This window comes from Alligator sinensis, unplaced genomic scaffold (genome assembly GCF_000455745.1).
Source record: "Alligator sinensis unplaced genomic scaffold, ASM45574v1 scaffold221_1, whole genome shotgun sequence".
NCBI classification, from domain to species: domain Eukaryota; kingdom Metazoa; phylum Chordata; order Crocodylia; family Alligatoridae; genus Alligator; species Alligator sinensis.
Window position 1 is genome coordinate 2320910 of NW_005841948.1, and position 18343 is coordinate 2339252.

The 18343-nt window shown below is 44.2% G+C and overlaps 1 protein-coding gene across 3 annotated transcripts in view; it reads left to right on the forward strand.

Annotated features, from left to right (window-relative positions):
• Nucleotides 1–322: 322 nt before the first annotated feature.
• The window catches only part of SPAG6 (sperm associated antigen 6), a 51655-nt gene continuing 33634 nt past the window's right edge, over nt 323–18343 (forward strand). The window contains exons 1-2 of one of the 3 annotated variants that reach the window (XM_025199701.1): nt 342–439; nt 9958–10023. Coding sequence is in view for 2 of the 3 variants with exons in the window: in XM_025199703.1 (XP_025055488.1) it covers nt 418–439 (22 nt within the window). In the remaining variant the exon portion in view is untranslated. Of the gene's footprint in view, nt 440–9957; nt 10024–18343 lie in introns of all 3 variants that reach the window. The other 2 variants (XM_025199703.1, XM_025199702.1) reach the window with 2 other exon arrangements.

An 18343-nucleotide genomic window follows, 5' to 3' on the forward strand; every position in this document is an offset into this window, starting at 1 on the left:
GGGCCTCCGCGCCTCCCCCCCGCCTCCCGCCCCCGCGCGGCGCTTCCGCCCGGTTACCTAGGAGAGCGATACACAGAGCGGCGCGGAGCCACCGGCTGCCCGCTCCCGCTCCCGCTCCCGGTTCCGCGCCCGCACGCCTTGGCCTGCGGGGCTGAGCACCCCTAGGGACCCCGATCCCGGAGGGCGCAGCAGACACCGCCAGGAGCCTTTGCTGTCTCGTCCCTCTCCCCGCTCCGGGCTCTTCGGCAGGAGCCATGAGCCAGAGGCAGGGCTTTTACTCCTCTCCGGCCCTGCGGCTCCCTGCGCGCTGCCTCCGCTCACTCTGCCCCTCTCCGCCCCGCAGTGTTTGAGCAGTACCAGAGAGCCCGGACCCAGTTCGTGCAGACGGTCGCGGAACTTGCCGCTCGGCCCCAGAACATGGAGACCCTCCAAAACGCAGGTACAGCTCCGGGGTCCGCGGAGATGCAGGGCCCCGCCGCGCTCACTCTGTGCCTGCCCAGGGTGAAGGTGCAGTGAAGTGAGAAAGCCTTTATGCATTTGCATGTCAGGCCAATCTGTATTTACATGTCATGCTGGTATTTTTACAGCCCAGGAGCCTCAGGTACGTGGTTATATGGTTAGGCTCAGTCGCTGTGCCAAGAAAAGCAGAGAGACTGCGAGGATAATGCACCGGCACTGGAACGCGGTTACACATTTCTTCCTTCCCATTTACTGCACTTTTCAGAAGGAGGAAGAGCAGCTGTCACACTTAAAGGCAACAGTGCTCTCTAGTTTGGGTTTGGATTGTTGATGTGAGAAGAATGGCACTTTATTTTGTGCTCATGTTGAATAGAAATGCGGGTTTCATTGATAGAGATGAAGAAGACTTTCAGCCCAGAAAACATTTTTTAGAACAAAAGTTTTCTTTTGTTAAATTCACAATAGTTCAAAGGGTATTGTTTGGCATGAGGAATGAATAAGTGGAGCATGTCTGAGTTTTTCAGATTCAGTATTATCTGTGGCATTCTTTTGGGGAAGGTATAAAGTTTTTGTTTTGTGTTTGTTTTCTTAGATCTTTTTAGGTTTCTAATTAATCTGTTCCTGTAGGTATTTACCTGGTTCTCTTTGCTGTAATATTCAATCATGTGTTTGTCATATCTTCCTGAGTGAGATTTGGAAGTTAAACATATGCATGGATTGGGTATATGTCTGCATGTGTGCCGGCTGACACCCACCCATGCCCACACACACTCCCATTTATTTTAAATACATCTTGTCAGTATAATGAATTTGTGTTTTATAAATAAAACTGTATTTTGAGGCATGAGGAATTACTAACTAAATTAAAATATAAATGAGCTCTGTGAAAATGTTGTAAAGCAAAATCATATTAGAAAGGTAAGGGTTTTTGTAACAGTTTGCCTCAAATTTTGTTTATAAATTATTGAGCATCTTAACCTGTCTAATGTGTTCAGTTGTCTAGGAGTTCATGCTATCTCATTGCTTTCATGCAGTTTAATAAACTAAAATAAGCATCTTTTGTCATGCAAATGACTCCTAGCATAGCCATTTCATTATTAACATTTAATCACCAGCTCCAGTTGTCCAGAGTTCTTATGTTATTTAGTAAGAAGAAAAAAGGCATAAGAGCAGAACATAATATAGACTTAAAAGGCTTTTAGAGAAAGAGCTGTAAAGCCTGACTTATTTTATGGTATTGATAATTATTACCTGTTTTTATGGTATCAGTTGTTAAAAGTATTTTATTTTAAATACTTATTTGCTAACTCTTTCAAAATTCACAGTTTTTCCAAAATGCAGTCCAAATAAAGAAAACCTGGAAAACAACATTTTTCTAATATTATGGTTAAAAATGTATCATGGTACCTACATTATTGTTAAAGAAACATGAACCTGATTATGCAAGCCATATTTGAATACAGTATCCATTGAGCAGGTCTTTGATAATACTATTTGAATAACTTTGCTTTCAGGAAATTGGGATCTGTACAACCTGCTGCCCTTATTCTTGCTAGCTGTCTTCATTTATGAAATGAGACTATTTAATGTAGTAAGAACTTTTTGTGATCTCTGAGAATGGGGCCCCACATACCTGCTTTAAGGCCCAGTTCAGCCAATTGTTCACATCCGGAGCCCTTGTTTAGACAGAAACCTCATACTTGATACTAAAAAAAAAGGGAGAAAGTTTTATTTTAAGACAACCCCTCTAAACCAAGCACAGTTATACTTGACTTAATCATTCCAAATATGTGTGTCTGACTAACCTGAGTTATTTGTCAGTGTATCAAAACCAGTACTGGATGAAGTGTCCAGCTTATGGGCCAGATGATTCATACATTGTGCAACCAGCATGCTCCTCAGTCACTGAGATTTTTTATGAAGGAATGCAGATATTCAGGCCTAAGGTTAGTGGCATGGAGAAGTCACTCAATCTAGTACCATTTCTTTGTTTTATAAGTTTTAAATTATTCTAAAGAGGGAAATAATTGCAACTATAGAGTTTTTATCATGTTTTATTTGAATGTGTAAGGCCCATAAATACTGGAAAACAAAACCTGAATCCTGCCTTTAAAACTAGTTTATAAACTTATAATTGTAGCAACAGCTGTTAGTTTTGACTTATTTTGCCAGATATGCCAGATGCAGAATTTTTAGGTTGTGATTAACTGCTTCAAAAAGGACTAATAAAACATTTTGGGGCATAGTTGTTGTGCAGACAATTGGCAAATCTTTTTCGTGGTCTTGCTATATTAAACTGCCTCTAATAAGGCCTGAGGGGGCCTCGTTATTACATAAAATGAAACTATTCTGTATAAATTTAAAAAGTTTTCTGTCTGCTTATCCCTGAAAAGAAAGCTAACTTTTTGTAAGCTAACAAGAAGCAGAGCCTAATCCTAAAAGGTACTGACTGCCATTAGGCATCACTGATTTTAATAACTGATGGGTGCTTGGCACCTCACACAAGAGGCCCATTGCATTTGGATCTAGAGGGCCCAGGATTTTTTTTTTTTTTTTCATTTTAATCAACGTGTGTGGCAAAATTACAATGGAATTAAATTTGAACAAGATTGGGCCCTGAAATAACTGCAGTACAGTGTATTACTATATAATTAACCCAGTCTTATTCCTGGAATATCCCTAAAAATCAGTTTGAAAAACCAAGACAGATCAGGATGCGGGAGGAATATCTAATTTGGCACCACTTGTACAAATCCTTAGTAATAAATACATTACATTCTTAATGTCTTCTCAATAGGTAGAGGTTGAGAGGGCTTTCTGCTCTTTATTAATGCTCCTGTCCCAGCTCAAACACCTCTAATGTGGAGATCTTGTGTTACAAAAAAATCTTGATTATGCCTTAAGCACCCCTTTTCTAGCATCCTAGCTGATGCACAAACCAACAGCAAGTAACAGGAAAAGCAACATCAATGCCAATTGAATTATGGTAGTAGATAGAGGGTAGTAATATTATAAGCACATTTAAAATACAATGGTTCAAACCGTGTCCCTAGAACTGTATATGTAAATCGTCAGTGCCTCTTGTATGGAAGAGGGCTCAGCCCCTATAGCAGCTCTGTCAGATTCTGCAGAGGCCCTTCTTCATAATCTGGGCTCCATGCTAGGGAAAACCTTGGGGGGGATGAAAGGAAGATTGGGTTGTCTAGGGAGGATACACATCTACCTCCTTCTCTGATACATCCCAGATTTTGTGGAAAATCCTCAGAAAAAATCATTTAGCTCCAGACGGCATTATTCTTTGTTCAGAGCCCATTCTCTAGAAATCTTGAGTCTGTGACAGGGGAATTTGGGACCACTGCAGATAACCTTCATATCCTTGGCCTTCCTCCAGTGTGCACATTTGGCACAGAATCTTCCACAACTGGAGACTGTCCTGATGGTTGTTTCTATGTGGGAGCAATTGATCTTATGTAACAATGGAGAGATCATTACAAGGAAACCTTCTCAGAAATTCCTGTAGGTTTTCCTGCTGGCTGTGATATATATATACCTTGGGTGCTTTAGTGACCAGGGATACTCCCATGAGTAAATGCTACTCAGGATGTGTAATAGTTGAAAAATCAGGCTTCTTAATGCATAATTAATGCAGCTGTCTTGAAAGAAGAAAAATCCTCCTCCAGAAAACCCGTTTCAGCTGGTAAATATGCAGCTGGGACACTGACAAACAATTCATTTATCAAATCTCGTTTCTCATGGGCTCTAACTTATCAAAGAAGTCTATTTTGATGGTAATAGCTTTAGACAGTTCTTTTAAAAATAAATCTAATCCTTTGGAAGTTACAGCCCATGAAATTTGCTATCAGAGTGTATTATCAAAAGAAAAACAATGAGTTCAAATATTAGAAATTGAATATTTCCGACAGTAATTAAAGATGGACCTGAATCAACCTCCCCTCTAACCCCAATCCTGTTATTATATCCAAACACCATTTTGCCTTCAATTGTGGGACAGTTTAGAACTAGGTCTGAATTTCTATCTTAAGGTATATTTCCAGCAATGACATTCTAAGGGCCTCACTCTTACCTTCTTTGCTTATTTTGTGAAATACAGTACTCTGTAAATAGTTCTACTGAAGTTAGTGGGATTATTCTTCAAATAATTTACTATTAACTATGAAGAAATATAACAGAATCAAGCCCTATGAATTTAACTGCTTTTGATTTCTGGAGATTAAAAGTCCAGATTATATTCCACTGCATGTAAACAGACTTGTGCATTTACACCCAATCCTGTTAACTCTGCTTAAGTCCTTGAAAAACTGTTAATGCTAATCTGGGTCCATCTTCCTCCTCCTCCTTCCTGCTTTTATATGACCAGGGATCCTGGTTTTCTCTGATAAAAAAATCCCCAATTTTTGGATTTAAAAAAGTAACCCAAAATCCACATTTTTCCACAATTAAAATAAAACACCACTAATATAGACATAGGAAAAATGTGGATTTTGGGTTATTTTTTTAAATCTGAAAATTGGGGATTTTTAAAATCAGAGAATACTAGGATCCCTGTTTATGACTCGGTTTTATGGCTAAGATGACCATATGTTACAAATTGTTACAGGATGAGCTCTGGGGCAGTCCTGGCACCCCCTGGGGCTCACCCTAGTCCTATTCATACTCCTGGTCCTCTATATAACCTCCCCTGTTTATCTCTCCTGCCATGCCTTGATGTTCTTTGGCTATCAGTTGGAAGGCTGCCCCTGAGTCTCAGAGTGCTCTCACCTAGGTGACCGCCTTTTTAAATTGGAAAGGTCGGACACATGCCTGCCTACCCCCACACCTGGCACAGCCTTTCCCTCAGGAGCCCACACCAGTTGTGTGCCCGCTACGCACCTGGCAGCAGTGGGCGGCACAACTCTATGCCACTGCCACTCTGGCTGCTATCAGGTAGGCAGGAAGCACATCACCATAGCAGTGCGAGGCTCCGAGGGGGAGGGCAGCAGGGCAGGGAGCCCTGAGCCCACAGCCTGCATCCACCCCTACCCCGCGCACAAATCTGGGGGGCACATGCCCCCCATCCACCTCTCCCTGTGCACACGGCGGCAGAGAGTTGCCCTCACCATGCCCCCTGGCCCCATACTTGTGACTATCCTGCTCCCCACCCTGGTCCCAGGACCCCATGCATTGCCCTGGCTGGGCAGCATCCCCAGTGCCTGTCTCATTTCCTCCCTCACTATGAGGGACTTGATCTGCCCCCCCCACCCCCCCGCCCATCTTCCCCCATAAACTTACCTGCAGGGAGCTGCTCTACATGCTGCCTGGGTCTTTCCCTGAATGGAATGCTGCCAGTCTACAAGGGGAAACCCAGATCCTTGCACAATGCTGCAAATCCAGGACAAATGCTGTCCTGCAGTCATGCAGCCTGGAACTGGGACTTGATGATCCTATTCCAGGAGTGTCCCACCCAGTTAGGGACAGGTGGCTCTTACCAGTGTCTAACCAACATAACCAACCTCTTAGGGTCTCTGGGCCTTCTGCCCACTAACCCAAAACATTACGGTTCTCCATGTACTCTGGTGGGTCTACTAGTACCTGGCTGGCACTAGTCCAAGCTAGTGGTCATCATCTGTGGCCCTCTTGGCCCCTAATTAAGCCCTAGGTCTCTTAATCATGGCCTCCAGCCTCCTCCATAGCTATGGCCATGCCTCGCAGGTGTCACTTTGTCTTTGTTTATCTTCCTATATAGGCTTCAGTCCTCTTAGCTTTAGCCTACAGGTTACTTGACTGTAGGTTTGTAGCCTGGGCCCACTTACTCTGGCCTGGAATTTCAGTCTCAGCCTCTTATTGGCCTTTGTCTGCTTGTGTTGCCTTCTTGTAGCTCAGGTTCTGGCCTGTTTGTGCCTTGCTGCAGTTTCTCCCTTGGCTCCCTGTTACACGAATGTAGATGCATTAATAAATTTTCATGGACTTGAACAGTAGAATAGAATGCACTTAGATGTGCTAGATGCCCAGCAAGTGGAATACGATCTGGCCCTAGGTATATATTCTCTCCTCCAGTGGGAGTAACCCCTTAATTTATAATGTGTTTTTTTTTCTGTAGTAGAGGATACTAATGGGGACAGTTGCTTTTTAAATTATAAAATTGTTTAAGGATCTCAGCAAAATTAAGAAAAAGAATGTTACAATGACTGAAATGGCTTCAAAGCTGAAAAACTAAAGACCAACTCCTGGGGCACATCTAGATGAGTGTAGACATGCAGTATGTGGCACTGCAGACATGTCTGTGGCACCACACACCACACATGCTGCACATGCAGGCATTCTCTGTGCTGCAATTTAGCAGCATGGGTGTGGGGGGGTGACCCCATGTCAAAAAAACCTGCCTAAAAAAAGTGGGATGGTGTATGTGGTGGCATTGCGTGCCGCCCAAAACCAGAGCCTGGCCGGCCAGAGCTGCACTTCGGCTGCTGGCCAGGCTCCTTGCTGCAGGATCGCTGTGGCTGCAGCTCCCAGAGGCCCCCAGGAACCCTGGTAAGGCTGCTGGGGCCACTGCAGTTGCTGGCCCCAGCCTTCCCCACCACACCCAGGGCAATGTGTTGCACGCCACAGCACACGTGGCACAGGCACTCCCCGGAGACAAGTAGCAGTGGCACACATTGTCCCTGGGGAAACACACTTTTTATTCCTGGGGAAACGCACATACCCACTCGGGGGGATGTGTCCCTGATTTTTTTTTGTTTTGTTTTTATTGTTTTATTGTTCATTTTGAATATCAAATAAGTACATGTAAAAGTTCATTCTAGACTTCTTATTTTCCTCTATATTGGAAGTGGCGGGGGCGCCAAGGTACATGGTTTGCCTTGGGTGCCAATTATCCTTGGACCAGCCCTGATTGCCAGCCCCTTAGGTCAGGACCTGTCCTTCACAAAGTGTTTATGCTGTGCCAACCATGATAGGGCCCTGATATCAGGTGAGACATTCAAGCACAACTGTCACACAAATAATAAGCACTTTTAGCATCCTGTGGGAAAGATGCTTCCCCATTCTGACTAGCGAGGGTTGAGTACAAGGCTATAAAAGTCAGGAGTGCAAAGAAAGGAGGATGATCTTGTTAAAATGCAGGAGTGGAACTCAGGAGATCTAGTTTCTCCCTTCAGAAGTGCTGCAGCTGGCTTATATAATCCATTCAGGTTGTGCGCCCTTCCTGTAAAATAGGAATAACAATATTTTCCTCAGCTATATGTTCAAGAGATATTATTGACTGTCTGTGAGATTCTGTGGTACAAGGATGATTAGCTTAATAGAACAACTTGAAAAACCTCCACTGATTTCTGGGAGACTAAAACCCTTCTGGAAGTGGCAAGAAACAGGTGCTGGTGAAGATAGAAGTTCCTGTTAGCCAAGCATACAGGAAACTAAAAAGCTGAAGGAAATTGAGTCTCTAAAAAGCAGAAGATGGATTGGAATCTACTGAAGTATTATGGCAAAAGGTGATTTGATATGGAAGATCCTGGTGAGGAGAAAGGATGAGGTCATGAAGAATGGCTTGTTTTCAGCTCCAGTTCTAATTGTTTGCCATATAGTCATCCCATATTGGCAGAATTGCTTCAGATGGTTTTTGGTCTGAGGACAGATTGTTCGGGTTCCTGTAGGGACTATTTTTGCCTGCATTTACATAGGGTTCTCCCTTTCATAAACTTGTTTTAATGGGATGGTCTGACAGTCCTTCTTGAGGGAAAACTCTAACTTTGTTGGAAGTATTACTTGAGTAGGGTCATAAGAATCAGGCTCTGAGTAAGGACTGAAGTATTTGGCCCAATGCATGAAGAAATGGAAAAAGAATTTACTCTACTTAATTCTATAAACGACACAGTGCTTTGCAAGCTTTCTCCTGAAGCCACTGGAGTCCCAGGAATATGGGTTATGGGGTCACATGCACACAATAAAATTTGTTACCTACCCTGAAAAGTCTGTGTTCTAGGATCTCTCCTTCAGTGGAGAGATGTCTCACTTTCACATATTTAGTTGGAGGATTTGGGTTTATGAGTTCAGTCTTGTGAGGTGTTAAATGTTCTCAACTACTTTTGAATGACTTCAGTGAGAAGAAAGAAGAAGACAAAAGAGAGCTGTTGAGGTGAATGGAAAATGGGAATTTCTGATATGGCAAAGGAGGGAAACAAGCATATTAAGGGGAGATCATTAGACAAGAAATTAGCACTGGAATCATGGAATACATCAACACTGTGCACTGTATTGTAGCATGGAGATACCCCAGTTAGCTCAAGAAAAGACAACCTGGGTACTGGTGACAACATGGAACATCAGACTGGGTGATATATGCTGTTTTTCAGGATAGATAGGAAAATCATGCAAGTTAGAATAGAATATAGTTGCATACTGCTCTTAGGTATAGTTCACACAGAGCTCTGTGCCATCACACTTGCTTTTTTTTACCGTAGCTAACTCGGGAATCTCTGATACACAGCCCTATGCATCACAGGCATACCTTGGGTTGTTGGAGTGAAGTAGGGTAGTTGATTTTTAGGGGTTCAGAGATGTGGAGTTTCCTGGTGAAGGAGAGAAGCATGTATGTTAGTGAAGGTGCCAGAAATGTCCCAGGGAAAAAAGAGGATATGTCATCAAGGGTGAAGAGATTGCTTTGAAAGGAACCTGTTGCTCCTGGATCCTCTGCCCCTTGTGTCGCTGCTTCAGCTTATGTGGAGGAAACCACAGGAAATGGGGAGAGGTTGAAGTCCTGATGGCAGCTGCTGTTTAGTGAAAATGCCAGGTGGGGGACTTATTGAACTAGCCATCCAGAGGAGCAGCTCATTCTGACTCCCTCACCTCCATGCCCCTGCTGGGTAGCAGATCTTGCTGATGGGTGCTGAGTAGCCCTGTGACATGTTTTTAATAGATTAGTACTTATGATCCCTGCATCTTTCATGCTCATGTAGAAGAGGCCTGTGAAATGGCTGCCTGAATCTGCTTTTAAATGTAAGTCGCTTGTTACTCCTAACTGCTTCTGGCTCCTCTGGGCCTGCTGACAAACTGAGTTGTACCACGTGCTCTACCATCTGTTAATTACATGGAAAACTGCTTGATTATCCAAAAACCCTGTTGCCAGAGTGTTCAGTGTTCATATTTGGAGAATCCTGGTTGTACTCAAGCAGAGAAGTGGAGATGATAAGAATGCTTTGTCCAGGAAATGAATGTGGGCAGAGAACTACTGGGTATCAAGATCTCACTGAAAGGGAATGTCTTGAGACAGGTAGGTGAAGGGTCTCTCCTTAATTAGTCATCAGGGAAACTTGCTTCCATGAGGGCAAAGTTGGTACTAGGAAGCCTAGGGAAGGTGGAAATAAACTTGCATAGTATTCTAAAGTGTTTCTTTTCAATTGGGCTTATGTCAGAATTTGGGAATCATGATTCTTGAAAACTCTAGGTTATGTGTTGAAGGCTTGATTATTATTATTAACTTACTGAATACCCTCAATGCAATAGACACTGTGCAAGACAGAAGACAACATCTGATAGTTGGTGACCTGATAGATGACCTGATAATTTAAGGTAGGTGGACAATGCAGTTCAAGTACAAAATATGCTGCAGGGCATCAAATGATATGCAAACTTTTTAAAGTCTTGGTGGGGAAACTTTGTTTTTTCTGGTCTTCTTAAGTCTTATTTTTAAAGAGGATTTGAATTGGGAAAAGGTGGTCATCAGTTGCTGGAGGAGAGGGAGTTAGATGCTTAGAGGGTGATGTGGAAGATTTTTCTCTTTTTTGTGACTTGTTAAATTTGTTCCTTTTTCTAGGGGTAAGGATTTTAAGTTGTCATTTGTTTTCCACCCAAGCAATAGAAGTAACAAAACAAAGGTTGCGATCTCAAATAAATTCACTGTTTGTTTGGGTACAGGATCACATGGGAAGACAAAACCTGGAACCTGTTATTACCCTGAAGATTTTCCTTGCTAATGAGAGGCAGCAGCCGGCATTTGCCTGTTGAATTAAGGCAAATCAGACCTTTGCCTCAACCCCACTTGAGATGTGGATGTTAAAAGTGATTTATCTTTTAATGGCTATAGACTTCCTTTGAATCCATGATGACTAAGAAGCTGAGGATAGATTTCATAGACATTAGGGCGGGAAGGGACCTCAGAAGATCTTCAAGTCCAGCCTCCTGCCCCAGGGGCAGGAAGTCAGCTGGGGTCATAGGATCCCAGCAAGATAAATGTTCAATTGACTCTTAAAGGAGTCCAGAGTAGGTGCTTGCACCAGCTATGGTGGCAGTCTGTTCCAAGCCTTGGGGACTCGGACAGTAAAGAAGTTCTTCCTTATGTCCAGCCTGAAACGGTCTTGGAGGAGTTTGTGACCATTTGACCTGGTCATCCCATGGGGTGCTTTGGTGAACAGACGTTCCTCCAGATCCTGGTGAGCACCCCAATAAACTTATAGGCAGCCACCAGATCACCCCTGAGCCTGCGTTTTTCCAGGCTAAAGAGTCCCATAGCTCTCAGCCTCTCATCATAAGGTCTGTTTTCCTGACCTCTGATCATGTGCGTGGCTCTTCTCTGGACTCTTTCAAGCTTCTCCACATCCTTTTTGAATTGTGGAGCCCAAAACTGGACGCAGTACTCCAGCTGTGGCCTCACCAAGGCTGAGTACAGTGGGAGGATGACATCCTGGGATTTGCTAGAGAAGCATCTATGGATGCAAGCCAGCATTTTGCTCGCTTTAGTAGCTGCAGCATCACATTGATGGCTCATGTTCATCTTGTGATCAATCATGACCCCCAAGTCCCTTTCGCCCATAGTGCTAGCCAGCATAGCACTGCTGAGCCTATAAGCATGCTGCAGGTTTTTCTTCCCAAGGTGGAGAACCTTGCATTTTTCAGTGTTAAACACCATCAGGTTCTCGTCTGCCAATTTCCTGAGCCTGTTGAGGTCAGCCTGGATCACCCTCCTGTCCTCAGGTGTGGATGCTTTACCCCAAAGTTTGGTGTCTTCGGTGAATGTGGCCAGTCCGCTTCTGATAAAAATGTCCACATCATTAATGAATATGTTGAATAATGAAGGTCCAAGGACAGAGCCCTGAGGGACCTCACTGGTCACAGCACACCACGCTGATTGACTTCTGTCAACCACCACCCTCTGGGTCTGACCATAGAGCCAATTCCCCACCCAGCGGATCATGGTGAAGCCGAGGCCTCAGTTGGCCAGTTTTGCTAAGAGGTGATCATAGGATACAAGATCAAAGGCTTCTTTAAAGTCAAGATATATGAGATCAATCTCTTCTCCCTTGGCTAGGTGATAGGTCATCTGGTTGTAAAAGGAAATAAGATTGGTCAAGCAAGACCTACCCGCAACACATCCATGCTGGCTATCCCTCAGGATGTTGCCATCAGCCAGTCTGTTAAGAATGGTCTCTTTGATAACCTTTTCTAAGACCTTCCCTGGGATAGAGGTCAGGCTGATGGGCCTGTAGTTTGCCAGATCCACTTTCTTACCCTTCTTGAAGATAGGCACCACATTGGCCTTCTTCCAATCCTGGGGTATAAACTGTCAGGGCCGGCTGACTTGAAGGTGTCCAGCCTCTCAAGGTGATCCTTCATGAGGTCAGCATTGGTGGAGGATAAGGAATCTCCCTTACCCAGGCCTCCCTGTCCCATAATGGGCAGGGGCATCCCACGGGACTGGTGAAAGACCAACGCAAAGTACCCGTTTAGCAAGTTGACTTTTTCCTGGGTGTCATTGTCAGTTGTCCCATCTGGTTTAGCAGGGGTCCAATGTTGCCTTGCTTTTTCTCCGGCTCCCCACATATCTAAAAAAGGACTTTTTATTGTCCTTGATACTTGTAGCTAGTTGGAGTTCCGTCACAGCCTTGGCTTTCCTGGTTCACCCCCTACAGGTCCGGACCGGTGCATAGTATTTGTCCTTGGAGGTGGATCCAGTTCTCCATCCTTTGTAGGTCTGTCTTTTTAGATGCAGGAGGTTGGTCCGCTAGTTCCCTGGAGAGCCAAGGGGCTGCTGTGCCCTTTTGCTGCCTGTCCTCCGAGATGGGATAGACTTTGCTTGCACATCCAGGATCGCTCCCTTGAGGAGCATCACTCATCCTGAACTCCCCTCTCCTTTGGGTTGTGGCCCTTTAGGGCCTCCCTGACAAGCCTCCTGAGCTTGTCAAAGTCAGCTTTCCTGAAGTCGAGGACTTCTGTATTGCTGACTGACTTGCCAGCGTTACGGTAGATGGTGAAGGTGATCAGCTCATGGTCACTGTCACCCAGCTTCCCTTTGATCATTAGGTCGCTGATTAAATCGTCCCCGGTTGCCAGAACCAGGTCGAGCAGCGCTTTACCTCTTGTCGGCCCATCGACTTCTTGCATCAGATAGAGCTCATCCACGCACGAGAGAAAGCTTTGCGACCACTTGGATTTGGCTGAGCGCTCTTCCCATGAGATGTCTGGGCAGTTGAAGTCTCCCATGACAACCATGCACTGGGAATGTGCGGCCTCAGCCAATTCCATGGCAAACTCCTGGTCAAGCTCTTGATCCTGGGTAGGAGGTCTGTAGTAGACTCCCACAATTGTGCCCCCTGTGCCATGTTCCCCACAGATTTTAACCCAGAGGGTCTCCAGTCGTCCACCCTGGGCACCAATGTCGGCTTGCAGGGATGCATAATTTTCCTTGACATAGAGAGCTACACCCCAGCCCCTTTTGTCCACTCAGTCTCTCCTGTACAGGGTATAGCTGTCTATACCTGTGGCCCAGTCATGGGTGGAGTCCCCCCAGGTCTGCGTTATCCCTATGACATCATAGTTATTTGTGTTAAGCAGGAGGACAAGTTCATCCTGTTTATTCCCCAAGCTCCTGGCATTTGTGTACAGGCACGCAAGTGTCCCTTTGGGGGCCTTGCCTTGGCTACAGATCGCTCCAGGGCTGGGGCAGGGGTGGGTTCCCTTAAGTGCCTTGGCCTGCTGGATTTGTAAAGGTTGCTCAGTGGGCCAGCAGTGGCGGTAGTCCCCCAATCTCCCTGCGGGCTTAGTTTAAAGCCCGGTGGAGCAGGTCAGCCAGTCTGGCTGAGAAGAGCCTCCTCCTCTGTGGAGAGAGGTAGAGGCCATCTCTTCCCAGCAGCTTACTGCCTCTCTCACCAGAGAGCGGACTGTGGTCATGGAAGCCAAAGCCTTCACAATGACACCAGTGCCGCAGTCTTTGGTTTATTACCTCAATCCTCCTCTCCCTCCTCAGCCCGTAGCCCGAAACCAGGAGGATCGAGGAAGACACCACCTGAACCCCCAACCCCTTAAGCCCTGCTCCCAAACCCCTGTAGCACTTCATGACCTGGCTGGGGTTGGGGAGACATTTCTCTACCCAAGATCATGGGTATGGTTATGGAGATGTGATGCAAAGGAGAATATTTAACAGGAAATATTTGTGTAATCCTTCTCCCAAGCACAGGTTGACAGCAAGGGCTAGGATTACATTCTGGGGTACCCGGTGAGTTACCCCAGAATGTAATCCTACAGTTACCCGGTGAGCCCCAGCCCAAAAATCTGGGATCACTACATTTGATTGGGGTATTCCATAAAGACAGATGCTAATTCTTGCAAGCAGTATAAACCAACAAGTACAAATTTATTACCAAAACACAAACAAAAAACCCCCCAAAACAGAACCTTAAACACAATATAATAGAACTACAGTTCATAGGCTGAACCCCTTTAGAAAGACTTCACCCCAGCCCAGGCCAATCTGGGACTTGGGACCTACAAAGGGTTAGTTCCAGGGTCCATGCTGGAGCTGTCTTATGATTGGGGTTGATCACACATTGGGAAGCTGCTTGTGGTCAGTGGTTTGGTTGTGGTGCGGGGGCCCCTCGCCACTCCTGGAAAAGTGGTAGAGCACCGATCTCTGATTCCATGGAGAGGCTGTGTGTGGGGGTAACTGCAGCTCCAGCCAGCATACACATAGTCCAAAATTTCTGGACTGGATTATATGGCCTGAGTTTCTCCTTTTTTAGCTGCTGATTCCTTCTCCCTTTGGAGGGGACTTCTCTTTTCAGTAGCTCATAGCAGCTTCTCCCCCACTCCAAACTAGCCTAGCTGACCTTATATCCCTGAGCCTGACATCCTTTCAGCCATATCCAGTCAGGGAATACCATGATTCAGTCTCTCTCCTAATCAGTCCACCTGGAGAAGCTTCTGCTCCCCACCCCCTGGCCACCCAGATCAGAGGATTTTACATATATTACCCAGATACAAGGCCCCAGCTTTCCATGTGCAGACACATGGCCAGAACAATAGGGGCCATCTTGCCCACATGGCTAGATCATATGTTTTCTCTTTAAAGCAACAGGCCAAAGGAGAAAAGGGGGAAAAAGGTAAATATAGAAAAAAACACACAATATATAGCAACCAAAGGGGTACACTCTGCTATACACAGCACAAGTGTCTGTGGGTGTTACATGTGCATGTGCATATGGACCTGCTTAGCTTTCACTGGGATAGCTCCTAATTTAGAAGGTCTTCCAGGGCCTTGAAACTAGCACTGTGAGAGTTATTATAATGGTTGTACAGGGAGAATAGCAGCAGCTTCATTTCTGGTTTAAATTACTCAAATATTTCTCACTGAGATTAAAAAAGAAAAACAAAAAATCCACAAACCCCAAACTTGAAGTAGTTTACAATTGGACTATTGCCTAATCTGTGTGTTCATGTTTTTATAAACCAAATTGTTGTTGGAAGTTTTATCTGATTTTATGTTTTAAGTCAGTGTTAAAACTATTTTGATTCAACCTGTGGAAATTCCTGCAAGGGTGGTGGCTAGGAAATCTTTGGGGTGTGGTGCAGGTAGACTTTGCTCTAGGTGTGAAGGTGAAAAGCATCAGGGTCTGTTTGGCCAGAAGAAAATCAATAGACAAACTCAATAGAAACAGATCCTTGGGAAGTTGCTAGGTAGTGGTTTGTTAAAGGAAGGAGCTTGGATAATAGTTTGCTCGATATAATTGGGGTGGCTTTCAGGAATAAAAATTACTTGCTCAATATTGCAGCCATTATTTATATACCATGAGCCTTTACTCTTGTGGAGGTCCCTGGCAAGAGTCCTGTTACCTTCAAGAGGAACAAGGTTGGGCCCCAGACAGGAATGATGTACCTTTTGGGTGCATCTACATGTGAAATTAGTGTGGCTGAATAAACTCCAGCACAGTAAACTCTGACCTGGCTCAACGTGCTGGAGGGCGGGGGCTTGCTGGGGCATGAGGGTGCTACAGTACAGGGCTAGCCAGCAGGCAGCCCCCACACTGAAGCACCCTTGTGCCCTAGCCCACCCCATCAGCGTCTGCACGTGCATTGAAGAGGAGTAAATAACTCCACTGTAGGATTGTACTTGTGTCTTTCTTATGGCAGAGTTAATTAGTTTACTCAAACCTAATAGCACTACACGTGTAGATGCTGATGTTTTACTGTGGAGCTAATTAGTCAGATCCACAGCAAATGTCTCTAGTAGATGTGTTAAGGGAGTCCATCCTGTGCGGACAGTGCTGTTGTCACCAAAACATGTGGAAAGAAAGCTGGATGTCTTTGCTCTTCCTATGGTCAAAATTGATTAACATGTATGATGTACCACCTGCAAGTAAACAATTGCAAACATTTAATACTGAGAGTGAAATACTCTGTTATACTCAAGATGTGAGAAATCTTGGGAACTTGGGGCACCTTGAGGAGTTGATCTGTTGACTGAGGAGAGTTGAGACCACTAATAGATACTAGGCCTCCTTCATTCTGTGGAGGGAGATTTAATTTTTGTTCTGTATGCATGGCATAATCTAGGATTGCATAATGTCCTTAGTCCTCTCTGAATGCCCTGCTGAGGTGAATAGTTAGTTTGTACAACAAACAGAATAGAGTGTCTGGTGTGAGAAGGTTTCTTTGTGCTAACTTTTTGCCATCATTTTTTGTTCAGTACCTTTTGTCACTTTCAGGCACCACTCTTGGAAAATATGTTCTCCTTTAGGACTATCACTATTTCTACTTTTTGTTTCTCAACTTTTTCCATCCTATATTAATTTTTCCCCATTTTCCATCCTGTTACCTGTCTTCTCACTGCATTTTTCCTTCAGTAGCTCTCACTTTCTGCAAGAGTTTTCTGAATGGGCTTCATTCTCATTATTTTCCCTGCTTCACAACCAAAATGATCATCAGTGAAATATTTTTTGCTGGTCCTTAGAGTATCATCACTTGGTTTAGTATTAATTTTCCAATGGGCAGGGTAGTTTACTCCTTTCTGAGCCATTTTTTTAGGCTCAAGTTCTCTCTATGTTGTAGAAGACAAATTTATATCCATTAACTTAGAAGATGTTCTTCAAATGCATTTCTGTGTTTTCAAGACAATGTGTGGTCTTGACATGCATTTAAAAAAATGTAGACATACATTTAAAAAAAAGAAGAAATGTTTTGTTCTACAGAATCAGGATGTGTCAGACAGGCCACAAGCCTGATCTCAGTCTGGCTTCCAGACTCTTTTGATCTAAACTGTTTTAAGTTCTGTTTCAGTCAAAGTTACATCTGCTCCAAAACGTTAACAGGTTTGAGTCTGAAGACCACTCACATATACACACTGATATGCAGGTTTGGATAATGTCTAGGAATGCTCTGTTGGTGACTGACCAGGAGCATTTAATAGAATATGACTTTGAAAGAGTGGTGTATATTTCATTCTGTGATTAGCGGAGCTGGAAGTGAAAGTGGTTAAGAAAATATGGATGAAAATTCTGTGGCTGGAAAATGACAATTCACCAAAATCAAAATTTCTCCTACAACTTACCATGTTGGACAAAATTTCTTTTAGAAAACATCTTTGGTTCAGAGTGAAGTTTCTAGTCAAAACAAGAGTGAGAGAGAGCAACAGAAAGCAACTTTCCCCCGAGGTCCTGAACAATTCTTGCTCACGCTGTGGGAATTCTGTGTTGTTTCAGTCCTGGAGTACATCAGCATGTAACATATCACTTTAGACAGGAAACATAACAGAACATTCTTGGATGTGAACCCAATATCTTTTCATGCAGCAGTAATAGGGATTTGTCAGAGGATAAGGCTATAAAATAATTAATGAGCACTTAAGATCTTTGGGGTAGGCACTGTCTTTGGGGTAGGCACTGAGCACATTTTGAAATGGTGTATGATTTATATAATAATGCTGGTAAAGATCTTTCTGGCCAATCTGTGAGAAGATATTAGTTTGGTGGCCAACTTGTGTCTCCTGTGAAGTGGTGAGCGAAATTCTCATTGACTCCAGCATATTGGAGGATCAGACCTTGGTTTGTTGGGACTCCTGAGCCCTGTTCCTACTTCTGTTGGGCCATGTCAAATTATGGTATGGAGATTGCAATTGTCTCATTCAAAAGAGAATTTGATGTAATATTAACTACAGAGTCATTAACTATCTGGTGACTCTATAACGTCATGCAGCGATTACAATTTAAATGTTTTCTCTTTGTAGGGACTTGTGAATATTTCACCTAGTGCCCATACCTGCTGGGTATGGGCAGTAGTGCCCACCAGAGTAGTTAAACACCAACTCTTGAAGCAAATGTTCTGAGATGAGGTGACCTCTAGTGCCTCAGGGCACTTTTACACTCTGAGAACCACTCTAAAGCGCCATCGTGTCTTGTGTATAGTGTCCCCATGCTTCAAGATTTAGACTTTTTGGGTTAGTCCTGCTCCCAGAAACTTTCATGATAAGGGTGGGGTCAAATGGTGGGTTTTGTTTTTCCAGAGGTGGGGGAACATTCTATGTGTTTTTTCTGAGGGAGACCTATTGCTGAGTGGTTTGTAGGGCCTTTCTATGTTAAATAATAGTTATTGGGCAGACACATTGAGATATGACAGGCATCAAAGA